The sequence below is a fragment of the Podarcis gaigeae genome, assembly GCF_964106915.1.
Source record: "Podarcis gaigeae genome assembly, chromosome: 2".
Taxonomy (NCBI): Eukaryota; Metazoa; Chordata; class Lepidosauria; order Squamata; family Lacertidae; genus Podarcis; species Podarcis gaigeae.
The window spans coordinates 37,227,805-37,245,411 of NC_139679.1; the positions used below are offsets into that span (position 1 = coordinate 37,227,805).

The 17,607-nt window shown below is 45.1% G+C and overlaps 1 protein-coding gene across 2 annotated transcripts in view; it reads right to left on the bottom strand.

The window, feature by feature from the left end:
• Window positions 1–600: 600 nt before the first annotated feature.
• The window catches only part of UBE2O (ubiquitin conjugating enzyme E2 O), a 61,678-nt gene continuing 44,671 nt past the window's right edge, over window positions 601–17,607 (bottom strand). For both annotated transcript variants that reach the window (XM_083725800.1, XM_083725799.1), the window contains 9 exons: window positions 16,516–16,670; window positions 15,146–15,258; window positions 14,342–14,470; window positions 13,281–13,370; window positions 8,515–9,181; window positions 7,390–7,526; window positions 6,361–6,564; window positions 5,084–5,141; window positions 601–3,971 (listed from right to left, as the gene is read on the bottom strand). In XM_083725800.1, coding sequence (XP_083581926.1) covers window positions 3,214–3,971; window positions 5,084–5,141; window positions 6,361–6,564; window positions 7,390–7,526; window positions 8,515–9,181; window positions 13,281–13,370; window positions 14,342–14,470; window positions 15,146–15,258; window positions 16,516–16,670 — 2,311 coding nt within the window. In that variant the 3' untranslated portion in view covers window positions 601–3,213. The remainder of the gene's footprint in view (window positions 3,972–5,083; window positions 5,142–6,360; window positions 6,565–7,389; window positions 7,527–8,514; window positions 9,182–13,280; window positions 13,371–14,341; window positions 14,471–15,145; window positions 15,259–16,515; window positions 16,671–17,607) is intronic.

Consider the following 17,607-nt stretch of genomic DNA (forward strand, 5'->3'; position numbering starts at 1 on the left):
AGCTGAGGTGTGTGCCTGGGTTTTCAGAAAGGAGACCTAGGAGAAGGTCAGACTAAGTCATTGTCACCATTCTTAAATGTACATACACACAGATGTTGTGAACAATTTTCTTGTTTTCTTTGGTAAAGCCCACTGCTGAGGGTTGCTGGTAGAACACACTTCTAGCTACATGAGTGAACAGGTGGATGTGACATTAGTGTGCAAAGTAACACCGAGACTCACAGAATGCAGTGAGTACAGTCACTGCCTGAGTCACTACACATGATTTTGAGGGCTTCCTCAAAAATAATCAAGTAACGTAACACTGAAACACATACCTCAATAGGACAAGCAAGAATCGGACACCAGATATGCTTAAAAGGTCTCAAAGGGAAGGATTCCAGGGAAGCTTTGCCAGTGGGAGACACAGGTAGAGAGTGACTCACAAGCTATAGGACTGGTCCCCTTTACCTAGATGACATATAGTAGATGGACTGGCAAAGAAGCTTCCTCCTTTCCCAGCCTCTTCAGGAATGCCTACATCCCTCTTAGTTGCGAATGAGAATTCGAGTTATATACAAATCTCGCCAGATGGACAGAGACACAGCGAGCACAACCAAACCTATTCACAGCGGCAGAACGTAATGGCAAGCCACTTTCTCTCCTTTATTACTACATCTTAGTTAGCCAAACAAAGTTTGCAAGTAAAAAAAGATTAATCACACAATACTTTATACATATATTGTAAGCAACCAAGCATTCACAGCTGCAAAAGTAACACACCTCTAAGCATTGCCCCAATATGACAGCTCCATCAGTTTTAAATACTGTACAGAAAGGCTAGAAATTCTTTTTTCTTTTTTTTGTAATATTTCTTTCCCCTCCCTCCCCAGCACTTAAACAGATAAGATTTTAAATTTATACATCACAATCATGTAGCCCATCTCAAGACTAACAATGTGCCTCATGCTTTGGCTTCTTGGGGTGTTTTAAGCATTTGCCTCTTGGAAATTTCTCTTCACTCTTTTATTACGTACATACACCAAAAAGAGGTTATAGCTGCACGGTGTGTGCTCACCAGCAACTGCATAACCTAGAGCTTCACATTATTCAAAAGCTTATAGAAAAAGAAAGTGTAAACTTCTGTGCATGCCTCTGGTGGGGCCCGACAGCAAGGATAAGGGACAATGCTTGATGGATGCAAAAGATGGCAGCAGATCCCGAGGAGGAAAGAGTAAGCAAGATCTTCCCAAGATACAGCTCTCAGTTGCACTCTGGAAAATGGGAGTCCCCTTGAAGCTCAGCTCTCTGCAGTCCATAGCACCATTTGCCTCCTCTTCTGTGGCTCCTCCCACCTTGCTCCCCTACTCAAAATGGAAGAGTAGCCACTTCTCAAAACAGGGTGGGCAGCTAGGTGATTGGGGGATTGGGAAAGCTTGCTTGTTTTCTTTAGAATGTCATCATAATAAAATACGTGGCCCGTTCCTCTGTCTCTTGGGGAGAAGAGGCGCCGCGACCACATCTGCATGAGGAATGTGATGACACATAGAAACACAGACAGATCCCCCCCTCTCACTGTCTGCCCTTTCACACAATTAACAGAGTGTCTGGCAATGCAAGCAAAAAGGAGAAATCCTTTCTTGTCCCTGTCCTCAAAGGGTACTAATGTCAACTTAATTTCTTTTGCTGCTCTTTTACCAGCATGGCCACAAAAGATCACATCCTGCAGCCTCCCACCTGGAGAACCGCTACCTCTCAAATCTTAATCTGCAACACTAGAACAACTAACTAATATCCGAGTAAACACAAGATTCGTGTCACCCTGTTCAGAACTAGATTATTCAAGTGGGAGGGTGAAAGAGGTCATGATCAGAGGAAGGGAAATACAAGGGTGACTGTGATGCCGTGCAAAGATGTGGGTACGCTGAACAAGGAACAGAATGTAACCTCATCTAGGATGCAAAAATATGAATGTATCACCACTCATGATCTGTACCACAGCCAGCAGGGAGGTGGCAGTGGTGGTTGCACACAGCCTAGGATCAGGGGATAGGAAATAACAGTGACTCACAATAAAGGCTGCAATTGTAACTTAAGAATACTGGACTAGGGAAACCCATTGTCTATATTAGCGTGGAGGCTTGTTGCTATAAGGTTGGTGTAAGTCCATGGAGATACAATGTCGGGCAGAGCTGCCACTTTGCAAACACCTAAGTGAAAGGCGAAATCGGAAAATGTGGGCTGCACCATGCAATTGTTCCAGCGCCATCCTGAGGTACCTCGGTGTACAGAGTTGAGTTGGTAGCAGAGTGTTCATGTATCCAGGAGAGTAGCAGGCTACGCTATATGCACTATTCCCCTCTCAAGGCAAAGTGGAAAGAGATATGCTGTTCAGAAGAAATTGTACATTTTAAATAAGACAGCAGGTAATCCTTAGAAAGCCAGAGAGGAGGTGCTGAATGTGGACCACATCAAGGACAGCTCACCTAGCACTTAGCTTCTGTCTCAAAGTGGCCCATACAGTCAAGCAAAAACAAACGCCTTATATTCACCACTTTGTGGCTTTCTTGCAGCAAAAGTCCAAGCCTACACCAATTTCCAGGGAATTTATCTCCTCAGCTCACAGTAGCGAACCAAATCAAGAAAGCGCTCAGGACTGGCACAGAGCTGAAAATGTGGGCTATTCTAACTGACCGGCTTTAGTGACATCATGTCTGAAGAGAGAGGAGAGGAGCACTGCATCTTCCTCACAAGATATAAAACCACAGCACTGCATCTTTCTCACAAGATATAAAAACAAGGCTTAAATCAAAAGCCTTCTCGACCATCAAGATCACCCATAGCACCCAAGAGGATCACCCAGGGAAGAGGGAGTGCCTTTGCACCAATAGGAGTTGAGAAGATCCAACGCCAGCTTTGCACAAGGTCCGGCATGGAAAGGTCACAGCTCCTATTCTCTCAGGATCAACCTGGAAACAGGAGCATGGTGTGGGTGGGTGCATGTGTGTGTCGCTGTGCAGAGTTGCTCAGCCATCCTGGGCACCTGGAATGTGGGAGGGGGGAAAGAGAGAGAGCCTAAAATGAGTTATGGAAGCTTCTGCTTTCTCTATAACAAACCAAGCCGAGGAGGAATGAGTGCACTGAGAGTCTATTTATTGTTAACAAGTGTTGCTAGCTGCTTCCTCCTGGCTTCCCCTCCTTTTCTGTGCGTCTGTCTGCCCCTAACCTGATGTTTCATTTGTCTTCTGTCCACTCTGGGATGTTGGCCTCTACTAAGGCAGCCCGGTACTGCTGCAAGACTCCGCGGATGCTCTTTATAAACCCCTTGGACAGTGGGAAGAGGGGGAAGCCGATGTCGGGGTAGCCGCTCCTCTCCGGAAGAAAGCTCCTGTAGCTCTTTCTCCTTTTCTTTGGTTTCACACTAGGCTGAGCAGCAGAGTCTTGGGCAGCTTTACCCTCCTCCGTTGGGTCTCTGGCAAAGTGCGTTGCCCTGGCTTGGCCCATGCTCTCCGAGTCCGAATATTGATGGGCGTCGCTGGCAGCAAGCGTCGACATCGCGCAACCAGAGTCTTCCAGCTCCTCCTTGCCGTCAGGCAACTGGCTAACTGCGGCGGTGGCAGCAGCAGCCCCTAACTCTAGCTCTCCCAGAGGCCCCATGCCATCTAGAGGGCTCTCTGCCAAAACACCGCAGGCTGAATGCACAAAGGAAGGCTCTCCCAGGCTGATGTGGTCATGACTCCTTTCCACCAGCTCATTGGTCTCCACCCAGGACTCGATGCGGTGGACCAGGCGCCAACCATTGCAGCAGAAGTGCTCGAAGATCTCCTGCTCAAAGACTTCCACCGGCTTGCGCAGCAGCTGCATCATCGACTGAACGACCCGGATCAGAGCCATCTCGTTGTAGCAGCGGCTGTTTTCGTAGCCCTCTTGCAAACCACGGTCACTGTCGAAGCCAGCCTCGTTGTAATAAGGCTCGTTGACTAGGATAAGCCCTGATGTGAGAAAACGGAAGGGGAGGAAGAACAGGGAGCAGGGAGAATAAAGAATTTAGAAGGTTGCAGTGATGTGGGAAATGCACACGGCTGCCTTAGAGCAAACTATGGGACACGGCTGGAAAAGGGAAAAAAGGCAAGGAATTAAATGTACCAGGAAGATGAAAGCACTATTTAGAATTTAAGGGAGGGGTGGAAATAACCTCAGTTTTGAAAAAAACAAACTAAAATCCTATTTATTCAGGCTCTGAAGCCCAACAATTACTCCAAATTTAAGGTGGTTTTAACACCCATTTCAGAATTCTAACCCAGAATTACTAGGCTCGTTATGTAATGAAGCTGAAACCTCCACCATGCAAAGTTTTGATGAAAATTAAAGCACAATTCCACGGGATGCCAGCACTTTTAGAAAGTTTTCTTTTAAGAAAAAACACCTCTATGGGTTTTGGATGCCTTAATTACTGCCAGTAGACAAACTGTTCTAACAGAAAGTCTTCCTAGCTTCTTGAGAAAATGGTTATAGTCCAGGCACACCAATTATGTTAAATTATCATAGGGGACAAATCACCCAACAATTTCTCATGAGAAGAATGCACTTCTTAATGTCTTCTACCTGCATGAGGCCCATTGTCCCCTGAAGTGTACATCCTACACACAAAGCTATTCATGTAGGCGCTCCAACCTGCCCCTGGACATGCCAGGTTGGGTGCTGAATCATATGCAACTGTGGCCCTTCCCTTGGAGCAAGTAGACTGCGGAATGCCCACCTACAGAGAGCAACAGTGATGCAAAATCCACCTATGCAAAAATAAACACTGCGTGGGCTGGCTTGGTTGCTTATTGGCTTTTAATGGCCAGCCAAGCTCAAGGAGTTACTTGCAGCTCCTTCTGTGAGCTGGCAGCTGTCTAGGTGGAGGTGGTGGTTTTCCTTTCAGGACATGAAATAGAAAGTAAATGCGTATGGGCATCCACAATTATAGGGTAATGAAATTAGCCTACAAAGTCAGCTAGCTGCGGAAGAAATGGGTTATTCTACCTATTTTCTCATATTCCCTTGCTGAAGGGTACTCTTGGGCCCCACGTTTCTCCCCTGCTCCAACACTGGAATTTACCTTGGATTGAGATGAGTACTTGGAGAAGGCTGGATTTACTGGTCCACCTCTCTGTGCCCTGGAATAGACAAACAAAAAAGTAAGCCAATGTATTTAATGTTATTTATTTTAAAGCTTTACATGAGAACAATGAGTTTAATATCATGTGGATGGGCTGGGCATTCTATGTAATTATGGGTGTAACATCTGCATTATGTTACAGGCAGGTTCCCAGACCTGTGCTGATGCTCAGAACTGTGGTGACGCCACACATGGCAGAGCATCACCTTCTAAGTTATGTGGTAAGGGCTGCCCGTAGCATTGCTGGGTCCTGGTGGCCGGAGGCTACACTGCTCCACTAGCCCAAAGATCACTGCACTGAAGAACAGGGCTGCTACGTGAGCTGCACGTTGCAAGCCAAATGAAGGCCAATGCAGCTGCAGAACTGGACACAGCCAAGAGACGGCGCTGTTGCGACAACGCACCGTATTTTTTTCGTTCTGTAAGATGCACCAGACCGTAAGACGCACCTAGTTTTTGGAGGAAGAAAATAAGAAAAAAAATATTCTGAATCCCAGAAGCCAGAACAGCAAGAGGGATCGCTGCGCAGCGAAAGCAGCGTTCCCTCTTGCTGTTCCTGGCTTCTGGGATAGCTGCGCAGCCTGCATTCGCTCCATAAGATGCACACACATTTCCCCTTACTTTTTAGGAGGGAAAAAGTGAGTCTTATAGAGCAAAAAATACGGTATATAAGATCTGGTGGAATGATTGTGTTTTGAGCCACAACGGATTTCAGTAGTGAGATTCCACTTATATATCATGTCAGCTTTTAACAGTGAGGTCAGCTCTAAAGTGTGTCGTGAAGAAAGGAAGTATTTTCTGACGAAAGCTTCTTGTGTCATTTTGCTATGTGTTGTTCTGCTTCCTTCATAAACTTAGGAGCACTTCTCTGAGCTGTGGCTGTGACTGGCTGGGAGAATGGAAGCCCTTCCAGCAGAAAGCTATGGAGCCCATTAACTAAACCAATGGTTTAACACTCGCAAGCTACAGTTAAGGGGTGCATATATACTTCTGAGATATGTGCATGGGCAGCAAACTGTAGTTTAGAGTAGTATCTTCAGACTGCTAGCACAGCACCCTAACCTTGTCTTTTGAGAGGAAAAGATGAAGGAGATTTAGAAGAAGAAGAAGAAGAAGAAGAAGAAGAAGAAGAAGAAGAAGAAGAAGAAGGGCAATCTGTGGCAATTTATACAATGGTACTTGGAGGAGCCAATGGAAATAGTTTGAAGTTGTATTACCTTGCCTATCCAGGTCCCCAGAAGGCTTACGCAGACTTTTCCATTGTCATACAAGTTGGGGTTCAGCCTCCCACTGCACTGGGAGAGGTAACGGAAAAGAGGGGGGACAGCCGGGTAGATGTTGGGAAGCTGGATGTCAAATAAAAAGAGGCCATCCTCATATGGTGTGCGCGTAGGTCCTTTGACGAGTGCCGAAAAGAGATCCTGTGAAGAGATCACAAGCCAAAGCATAATTCCATGAATAAAAATCAACTTCAACTTCCGGGGAGCCTCTGAAGTGTTAACTAGGAAAATAGCTACATTACATTATATGGGCTGCATGCCAGATAACAGCACTGTGTTGGTAAAGCTATCGAACTTCACCCCCTGCTCCCCCACTTGTTCCATTTATGAAAATATCAGAGCAAAAGTACTTAACCCAGCTCCTAGAATTTAGTTCCTTTCGAGTCAGCAAAACAGTTATTTTACTTGCTGGTGTAACAGAATGCAACATTGAAAGCATTTATTTGCTATTGCCGTGGCCAAAGAGAATGTCAGATTTCTTTTGGTGTGATAGATAACCCATCTCGTTACTTACGGTGGCTATTTCAATCAATTTTGTGGGTGCTTAAGGAAGTTTTCTGGAATATATTGTCATTTTTCTGCTCTTTATCCTTTTTTATAGCATTGTTATGCTTGAATGAATGCAAAGTTTCTACGCTGTACTCTATGCAAAAGTGCAAGATGAACACACAGGACACAATAATGGGATTATTCACAACTGCTGTATAGGCCGAGCAAGTCAGAAGCAGAGATGCTAGTGACTGATGGCTGCAGGAGGAAAATGAAACCCTTTTCTATCTGCCTGAAGGCTGGCCAAGGTCCTCACAAATGAACGATATGGTCCCTTCAGCTAGGACGCATCTTAGACGATGGAGTTGTTTTTTGGATCCTGGCTTGTGTTTCAATGGTGACAGCTCTAACAAGGATGAGGAGTACCAAAACACTCTTGGTGGAGTGTCAAATACATACTGGGTTGTGTGAACTTACCATTCTGTCTTCAAAGGTTTTGACCATGATACCATCTGGCAATGAGGTTGCTAGCAGGGCCATTTCTTTCCTCACTGTGCTGAAAAACTTCTTGGCTTCTGGAGGCTGGAATTCCATTTTCTTAAAGGCATGGCTATCTAATGGGACAATGAAAAAACCAAGACAGTGGGTTAAAAGAACCTCCCACTCCACACAACTATGCAATTATCTTTAAGGAGATTATGTTGCTTTTGCCTAATACTGGTCAGAAATTGCTTAAAATATTATGCTAGTTGGTGAAGGAGAAAGATATGGCTCTTATATCCTACCCTTCTATTCGTGGTCAAAAAAGCTCGCAGGTGTTTCCATCACATCTTTCCTCCCAGGCCAAATAAAAATAAAAAGCTCAGCCATGAAAACACCTCTCAGAGATACAATGTAAAAGGTCAGGACTACCTGACTTTTACTAAACTAAATTTTACTCGATATGTAATTATTCATGAAAAACAGCAATGATAAAATACAATGCATATTTGGAAAATGCAGGTAAATGCAGTGTAACAGTCTACAAATTGTAACAGTCTGCAAACACCTACAGCGCCGAGGACCTTCTGGCGGTTCACTCACTGCAAGAAGTGAGGTTACAGGGAACCAGGCAGAGGGCCTTCTCGGTAGTGGCACCCGCCCTGTGGAATGCCCTCCCATCAGATGTCAAGGAAATAAACAACTATCTGACTTTTAGAAGACACCTGAAGGCAACCATGTTTAGGTCTGATGTTTTATTGTGTTTTTAATATTCTGTTGGGAGCCGCCCAGAGTGGCTGGGGAAACCCAGCCAGATGGGCGGGGTATAAATAAATTGTTGTTGTTGTTGTTGTAGCTGCCAAACAATGGGATAAAATGGCTTCTAAGTACAGTAACAAAATGCAATGTGTTTTGAAAGTGTTGTTGTTTATTTGCAGCAGGCCATTATGTTTTGCAACAGGCAATTATGTGTAAGAGACTGAATGCAAGTTGAGGCACATGCTGAAGTATAGACACAAATTCTGCCACCTTTAAATACAGGCTTCTATAGAATGAAAGAGGGATGCTGCCGCTTTATTGTCCAGCACTGCCTTCCCTGAAAGGCGGTTACGTGCCACTCACCTGGGGCACACTCCAGTACAGAGAAGACTTCCCCCTTGGCACTGGTGAATGTAACGCCAGGCTTGCCTCCATTCTGCTGGCAAAGCACAGGAGTCTCACTAGGCCACTCTGACGTCACTGGGGTCTGCGTCTGCGCCTCTCTCTCTTCCTTCTTTTCTGCCTCTGCCATGGCCTCCATCTTTTCTTCTTCCACAATCGCTACGTTGTCCAGGGTCTTCTTCAGATTCTCCTGCAGCTTCTTGATATCGTCCAGGAACTTCTTCTCGCGGGTGGGCTTCTCGGGTTCAACCGTCGGAGAAGTCGGGTAGCCCGTCAACAGCTGCTCAACGGTCATGTTCTTCAGGCTCTCCAAGATCTTGATGGCCTCCTTCAACTCTCGGAAGCTCTTTGGGGTCCCTTCCTTGCCTGATTTATCAGCTGCCAAGTCGGCCACTGCCATTGCCACAGCACCTTGAACTTGCTCCTCCACCTTTTTCACCTCTTCCACAGGTGGCTCCTCGGGCTCAGCTTCTTCTGCTTTGGAGTGGTCATCTTCCATGAGGCCGTTGTCCGTCTCCCAGCTGTCACTCTCATCTTCCCACTCATCTGAGGAGGCACCACTTGTGCTGCCGTCTATGGAATCAAGGTCTGTTTCTTCATCCATCTCGGATTCTATGTTATACAAATGCTAGAAGCCAGAGAGAGAGAGAGATTGATCTATTAATTAAGAAAAGGGTTGTCATCCCACCAGTAAAAGGGGATGAGCTACAGAAGCATTTCTTCACTCTAAGGACACATCGGAAGCAGGCGCTGGGGGAGAAATTAGTTTTAATGCGAGTCTACCTGATGCTCACTTCCTAAAATAACACACAAACCAAAACACAACTATCCTACTCTTTCTGAATGGCGTGATGCACTTCTCCAACCAAAAATAAATAAATAAAAAGAGGACAAAGTATATATTAGGGAAAGTGTGTGCAAAATACTTAGATTAGTGAAAATAATATACAAAAATGATTTCTATTATAAGGGAAAGCTGCACCCCAAAACACAGCGCCAGATTCAACTAACCGGAAGCATGAGCAAGGACTTCTGCCACTGCAATGGGGCTTCCCCCTCCCACAATTTGGGTCTATGGGGAAGTTGGGAGAATCCCCAGAGAAGCGCTCAGGGGGAGGAGAGGGGAAATTGATGGAACAATCTGGTTAGTGCTCTGTGGAAACCTCCCTCATATAATAGGCAAACACATGTACAATTTTCATGCGGACTTCAAAAAGATTGCACACATACTTTTGTGGAAATGAGGAGAACTGAATTTGAGATCGAAAGAATGAGTAATGAAGAAAAAACAAAATGGACAGATTTGCCCATCACTAGGCAAACTCCCACTGGACTGACTTTCAGGTGGATCCTACATGCCTCGACTGCAGATCTTATGCAATACCCATCTACAGGATTCTGAATCAGCACTTTACCCTCAAAAAGTAGGGCACCCTGGGTTAACTGGAGCAGTTTATAAAAAGGCTACAGTGAGCTTGAAGATCTGCAGCAGACTAGAGAGCAGCACGCATTAACTCTGCTAGACGGAAGATCCCAGGATACTGAACTCCTCTTAACAAGTCTATTTACTCCATGCTGCCATTTATCACATTTCTCCCTTGCCGTTTTTGATAAGCTGCTTGATGTTTTTGTCAGAACAGGACCAAACCCTCCACTTTCAAAGTGACAACCTGTGAACTACACGGAAATGCCTATCGCTTTCCTCCTACACGGAGCTGTTCTTATGATCCGAATAATCCTCAAGCTGCTGCACTCCACAGCGCTCTGTTTCCACGGTGTGCCTCTTCTGATCTCTGTTGTGTATATTAGGGATGTGACTTTTCAGAATACGGCCCTCTTGTCCTCCACCACCCAGCCCAATTTTCTTTCTGCTCAAACTGCAGGAGAATTTAACAAAGATGTCTTGGAGGTTGCATGAGATGTACAGATACCCTTCCGCATATGGTCTTCAGTACACCTTTTCACACATGCCTGCCATGATGAAGGGGAAAAATATATATATATAGAAGCATTGGTAGCTGCAGAAGTAGTACTTTGCTGTCCACCTTAATCTACAACCACAAATCAAATTAATAGGTTTTTTTAAAACAGTATAAACTTTTATTATAGGTTGGGTGCAGAATTGTACGGAGACAGTTGTCCTTTGTGGAAGTGTACGCCAGACCTGTGATCTGATCACATGTGACAGGAGTGGGAAGGGAGACAGCAGAGGGCTTTGTATCCCACTTCCATAGCTCAGGCACTGGACCATTCTGCTGCAATTAAAGGAGAACTGCTGGTTCAGAAAAAGAAAGCCTCAAATGCCAAGCATTTATGCACATGAACAGGCTTCTGAGGCAAAAGCAAACCACTGCGGGTGCCGGCTATAGCAGAGACGCAGCAGCTATCTGGAAATGAAGAGACCAGGCATGAGCTAAAAAGTTTTCAGTACTGCGGTCCCCTCTAACGTTGCTTTGGGACAAATTTAGCTGTAATGCGTCTCCCAGCGGATCTTTTTCACCTAGAAACACCAGCTTATGCAAGGATGCTACACACACTCTGATCATCAGTGTTCTAGAAGCAGGAAAACTGAAAATGGGGGCAGGGAGCATGGCTGCTGCACTGCAGATGTTCAAGCTAGTGAAATCCTTGGGTTGGTCAACAGTGTGCCCTCCAGATAAATGTTGGACTCAAACGCCCATAATCCTGGGCCACTGGTCATGCTGGCTGAGGCTGATGGGAGATGGAGTCTAACAGCACCTGAAAGTTGCCATGTTGCCTGCCCCATAAGCTTATTCCCAAACCATTCTATTTCATCTGCTCCTCCTCCCTTTCTCTAATTCAACTAAGGGTATTATTTTACAATCGTTCATGCATTTGGAGACATGCTAGGGCAGTGCTTTTCCATGAATCCCGGGCTTCCTTGAAAGCTCTGTTTTGTCAATGAGATCCACTGTGTACAAGTGTTTATAACATAGCTATCGGGAAAGCGTTGAGGGCATGAACTGAATGCACCCTACAATGTGTGACAACGTAGGCCAACAGTCCTAACCAGGACCCTGCTTCAACTGTGTGCAGACCCTAGCACCTCCTCATAAAGAATCTTCTGCAATACATAGAGGTTCCTTGACACGCAAGTAAATATGAAAAATTAGAAAGCTGTTGAACTAGAGCAATGGGTTTCTCCTTTGGGGTTTATTTTGGAGAAATGTGCCTACCTGCACTTCATATTGCTTTCTATGCAAGCGGTGAGAGGGCTACATGCATGCTACATGTACTTTAACTCAAAAATTACCTTCACGGGAATCAGTGGCACAAGTGCCATAGCTGAGGTTTTATTTTATACCTTCCATCCCATCAAGGTGGCTCCACAGAGCCCTCAAAGCAGCTAATCATGGCAGAAAATGAAAACGATGGCTTGGATCCCAATAGCCCTTTGTGCACCATCCAAACAGGTCCTGCAAAGCTGCAGGAGATGCTTCTGGAAGGACACAAAAGGGTCTGCACACCCAGGAAGGTGAGAGCGGGGAAGCCCTTCGGCATGAGTGGAACTCTGCTCGCAATTCCTTGGATCCACTTAAAATTGGGAGTGGGAGCATCTCCAGATGTTGGTGAACTCCAAATCCCATCAGGCGCAGCCAGCATGGCCACTCATCGTCGGGGGCAATGGGAGCTGTGGTCCATCACTATTTGGATGGCCACACGCTCCTCTTCCCTGACTTAAGTTAAAAGCCAGCAGCATCAGGAAACCCAAAACTCCATCTAGCAGTTCCTGCTGCTGCAACCTAAAGTTCCAAATAACTTGTTAATCTATAGGCCTCAACATGCAAAGGCCCACTGAAACAAAAGAAGTCTTCATTGACCTTCTGAAAACGTGTGAGGTGTATGTCAGAAAAGCAAGAAAAGGATGGGCTAAGGACAAAGGGGGAACTGCAGATTGCAGGCAGGAGCTACTAGGAAAACTCCTTGCATAACAAAAATTCCCTGCAAAGGCATTCAAAGGATCCTGGCTTTTGCAGAGAACGAAAACGGAAGCAGCAAGTTTAGACTGCAGAATAAAGAGACACCAGTAGTGCCACAAGTCGGTTTCATCAACAGCTTGCATCCAGAGCAGCAATTGCCAACCTTTTAGGACCAGGGGGCACATTTTTAATTCACTGAGTGTGCAGAGTGCTCCAGTCACAAAATAGCTGCTTTTAGGGTGGGTGGGGGTGGCATAACACAAAATGGCTGCCACAAGCCGCATGGCATAACACAAAATTAGAGAGAAAGCCACTCCTGGCAAGCTTATGATTAACATGGGAAGTCAGCTAAGTCCTGCTCATCCTGATTGTGAGATCACACAATATTGATTTTACACACACACACATATAGATGCTACCACTGTCTAGTAGCAACAAGATATGTTCCTCAGTACCAGGAAAAATATACAAAGTGGCCACACCATACTCACTCTTATGTCACAGGAATTGCTTGGAAGGTTTTGCCCCATAGCTTTCTTTTAATGAAAGTTCAGAGTCTTGGGCATCAGTGAAAATGTTCATGGGCACCATGGTGCCCACAGTCACTGACTTGGTGACCCCTGACTTAGAGCAATCCATTTCCAAGGTTCAACAAATTCAAAGCAAATGTAAGAGCTGATGAAAAAGAAGAAACAAGCATTCCCAGTTTCAGACAAAATGCCTCCTCCTTGCTATAAAGGCATGGGACCCAATGAACAACAGCTCCATCAAGTAGAGGCAGCTTACCTGTGGCAGAACGATTGTCCTGGAGTTATCTGCCCACACAACTTCCACTTTGCTGCTGAAATCCACACGGGCCACCTGACCCACAGAGGGCTACGGAAACAAACACAACAAGCCTTAGAGCCAGCTTAACTCGACCTTCTAGAATACCAGCAGTTAGCAACTACTTTCTTCAAGTGAGTAGAGCGCGTAAGCAAGGAGGAGGAGATCAGCAGAGTGAGCCAAGAGAAATTGTAATGATTCCTGCTGCTGCTGCTGCTGCAATTGTACGGAGGGGGACGTCATGTGCAGGACATTTCCCAAACAAATCCACCTCAAAGACAGTGAACTGTACATTAAAACGACCTCAGCGCTACTCATCTCCAGTCTCTCTGAAGAATCAATTTTTAAAGTATTTGACAGGGCTGCCATCTTGCGGTGGATTGAGGAATTGGCGTTTTGAGCCTTTCAAACCTTTTCCCCCTCGGCAGATGGCGTCTTTATGTGGTTTCCTCACAGAGATGATCCATGCTCAACCTGAATATATACTGAACATGTTCACAATAGGCTGTCTCTGTCACTTGCTCAGCGATGTTCAATACGATGCCAGAGACGAGACTTTAAAAAGCCCAATTAAAATTGTACCCGAAGCCGAGTAAGTCTGTGTTCATCAGCTGTTTAGAAGTTTCAGGTCTGCAGATTTCTCTACACAGCTTCATTACTGAAGAAGGCAATTAGGAAGAGGCATGATGGCCTTTTAGGCTATTAATTCATGCATGTATCATCTCTCCACTCAAATTATGTAAGCTTTACGCTTCTGCAGCCGATAGATTCCGATGACCTCATTGTTACGTTCCGGTTAGCTATTGCATCTGCTACAAGGGGAGGACCTCAGTTCTATGTATGTGCCGAAAAAGAATAGCCTCTCTTCTTCTAGAAAGTGTGCAAGGATGCATGTCTATTAGGAACACTAAGCAGGACAAGACGGTCTATCCCCTTTTCAGTCCAAACCAAGGCACAGAAGAATCTGGCAACTGCATTTCCCCGTCCCGCAGTATTAGGCCTCAAGGAAATGCAAGACCTACCTCATTTTCACCAACTGAAGCACCATCCTCAGCATTGCCAATGCGGATCACAAAATCAGTCGTGCGGAAGCGGAAGTCTGGGTGATCAGCGATGTCATACACACTGACATCCTCCTCCTCCCCAATCAGCTGGCAAAGAATACACCATGTTTAAGACCAATCCTTGTTCAGATTTTCCAATTCCTAAATGCTTCCAAGAACAACAGCCTGAAACTCAAGACATTCTGCTCAATGCTGCTACATTGAGATATCTGGTTCAAGGCCTCATGCATATATAATCTTTAAAAGAGCTCTGAAGAGTTGACTAAAACAGGTAGGCACTCACAACTTTTACCACACTGCGATGGAAGATTCAGAACAAGAAACCTCCACGTGCATTTCCAAAGTGGTAGAGTCAGGTGAAAGGAGGACTGTACAGTCCTGTCCATCTGCACCAAGCTCTAACCTTCTACAATACACTCATTCAGGGCTCCTGTTCTCCCCCACATGGCACCAAAACAGAGGATGAGAACAAATCAATCTGCCCAGGTTAACATTTAACATAAAGGAGGATCCAGTAAGAGGATCTGAGAGTATCCTCTCAGGTTAGGAGTGGTTACTTACACCTAACCTTGATCTGGCATTGAAAAAAGATAAAATCCACATTAGGGTTTATTGGGGAAAAGATTGGAAAGGAAAAAAGTCAGCGCAGTATCTATCACTTTTAAATACAGCTTTTCCAGTATACTGAAGTGTACTGTACAATGAATAAAAGTCCACATAAACATAATAAGGGCACACAAGACGAGGACCTTTGCTTCTTACCTCAACATCATCTCCACTAGGCCTCAACTTGAACCATTTCACCACACAGGTGCGGCCAACATGGTCACCTGACTGCACCACTCCATACATCCCAGGATCCTGAGAACCCTGTGCTATTTAGGGTTGAAGAAAGAAGACTCCAATAAGAGAGAGCAGCATACTGAAGCGTCAAATCCTCTTTCTCTAGAGGCTTAGGCAAACAACAGTGGGAAAAGGACTAATATTCCACCAGGATTAGAATAATAGGATTGCAAAATTGGAAGGCACCCCAAGGGTCATCCAGTCCAATTGCCTGCAACGCAAGAATCTCAACTAGATCAGGCATGTCCAACAGGTAGATCGTGATCTACCAGTAGATCACTGGACGTGCATAGTAGATCACTGGCTCCCCCCAAAGAAGCTCAATAACTTTGGCTCCCCTAAAGAGGCTCAACATTTTAGCTCTGCACCCCCTCAAAAAACAGTGCTTTTTTTCCTCCTCCCTAAAAAAGCTCAACAACTTGACCTGAACCCAAAAAAAGGGGGTAGATCACTGCCAGTTTTTAACTCTTGTGAGTAGATCGCAGTCTCTTGGGAGTTGGCCACCCCTGAACTAGATCATCCATAACAGATGGCCATCCAACCTCTGCTTAAAAGCCTCCAAAGGAAAGAGAGTCCACCACCTCTCATGGGAGTCTGTTATGGACTGGAAGTCTCTTAATAGATAAGTAGAAAGTATAGGCAAACACTTACTTGCGCTCCTTGGGTGATATTCAACATGGAATTAAGTGGATTGTTTCCCTCTCCTCCCCCTGTGCACCCACTAAATCTGGTCTGAGGGTTCCCCCAACTCTCTGGAGCAGATTTGGGGATAGCATGGGGCACACATAGGGGGGAAATCACACTGCGCTAGTGCTAATCCTATTTAAATGAATACAGCCCCTTTTCCTTTCATCTATGGTCCACTAATGAAAATACTGTATGGAGACAGATTTTAGACACAAACTGAAGAGTGGCTTATTTTCTTTGGAGAAATTCTATCTGCCAAATATAATAGGCACAGTTGCCATATTGTATCTGAGGTACTTGGTATCTCAAGAGGAGGACTACCTGTATTTTTTTTAAAAAACACCAGGATAGATCAATTTACAATATGGTGAATAGGCAAAAACACCTTTCACTACTGCCTGAATACGAAGGGTGCCACATTTTCCAATTTATTACTTTAACAATTGTGAGGGTCAAAGATCATCAACAAGATAAGATTCTCAGGAAAAATGGTAAAAGCGGACAATGTTGGTGTTATTACATTCAATGTTATTGGCAGTCTAAAGATCAAGACTCAAAACACAATTGTAAAGGTGAAAAACCATGCACATCACACCAATTACCTCTTTTGTCCACAACAAAATCCCCAGGGCAAAACTCATTGTTGTCCAAGTGATGGACAGGAAACAGCTCATTGGAACGAATGGTTTTCTCCACTGTGCCATCCTGCCACATCACATCAGCTGAAGTCATCGTGGTCACCACTTCCACAGCAACCCTGTGACCAAAAAAGGCAGCGAATTACAGAAGATGCCTCCTACAGCAAGTGGAGTCAGACAAAATGGGGCCTTCTGATCCCACCAATAGCAGTCACATCAGATGAAACTGGATCCTTTCAACTATGTGCTTCAGCAGCTTCTGTTCTCATCAAGCACCAACCATTGTGCTATCTAACTGGGAAGAACAAGTGGCCCAAAATGTCTCAAGAATGCCCTTGGCCAACTGCTGCAGAAAACATTCTGGGTACCATTAATTTCTAAAAAAGCTTTTATATATATTTTTAGGCTTGAAGGACACGATTCAAGATGAACTTGCAATTTTATCTAATTGGCTGGAAGCAATGGGTAGTGACTAACAGATAACCTAGTTGTCCGTACTGTATGTACTTGATTTTAAACCACCTTATAGTCAAAATGGTGAGGCATGTCTATTGCCTCACAGCTTAATTTCCCCCTCTTTTTCATGGTGGTAAAAGAGGGTGGACTGACATCTTACAGCTGAATGGGCATGACACTGCAGCTCATATACAGTACAGTGGTACCTCGGGTTAAGAACTTAATTCGTTCTGGAGGTCTGTTCTTAATCTGAGGTTCCACTTTAGCTAATGGGGCCTCCTGTTGCCGCCATGCGATTTCTGTTCTCATCCTGAAGCAAAGTTCTTAACCCAAGGTACTATTTGGGTTAGCGGAGTCTGTAACCTGAAGCGTCTGTAACCCGAGGTACCACTGTACTTCTTAAAGCAGGAGTGGAGAACCCTAGGCCAATGGTTTAAACGTAGTCCCCCAAGCCTCTCTATTTGCCCTTCCTTGGGACTCTTCACAGGCCTCTCTATCTCCCCTTCCCAGCCACATCCAGTACTGGCCCTTGACTGTGTTTGTCTGGATAGAATGCACCAACCAATGCGGATAATGCTTTTTTCCTTCCCTTGATGGAGG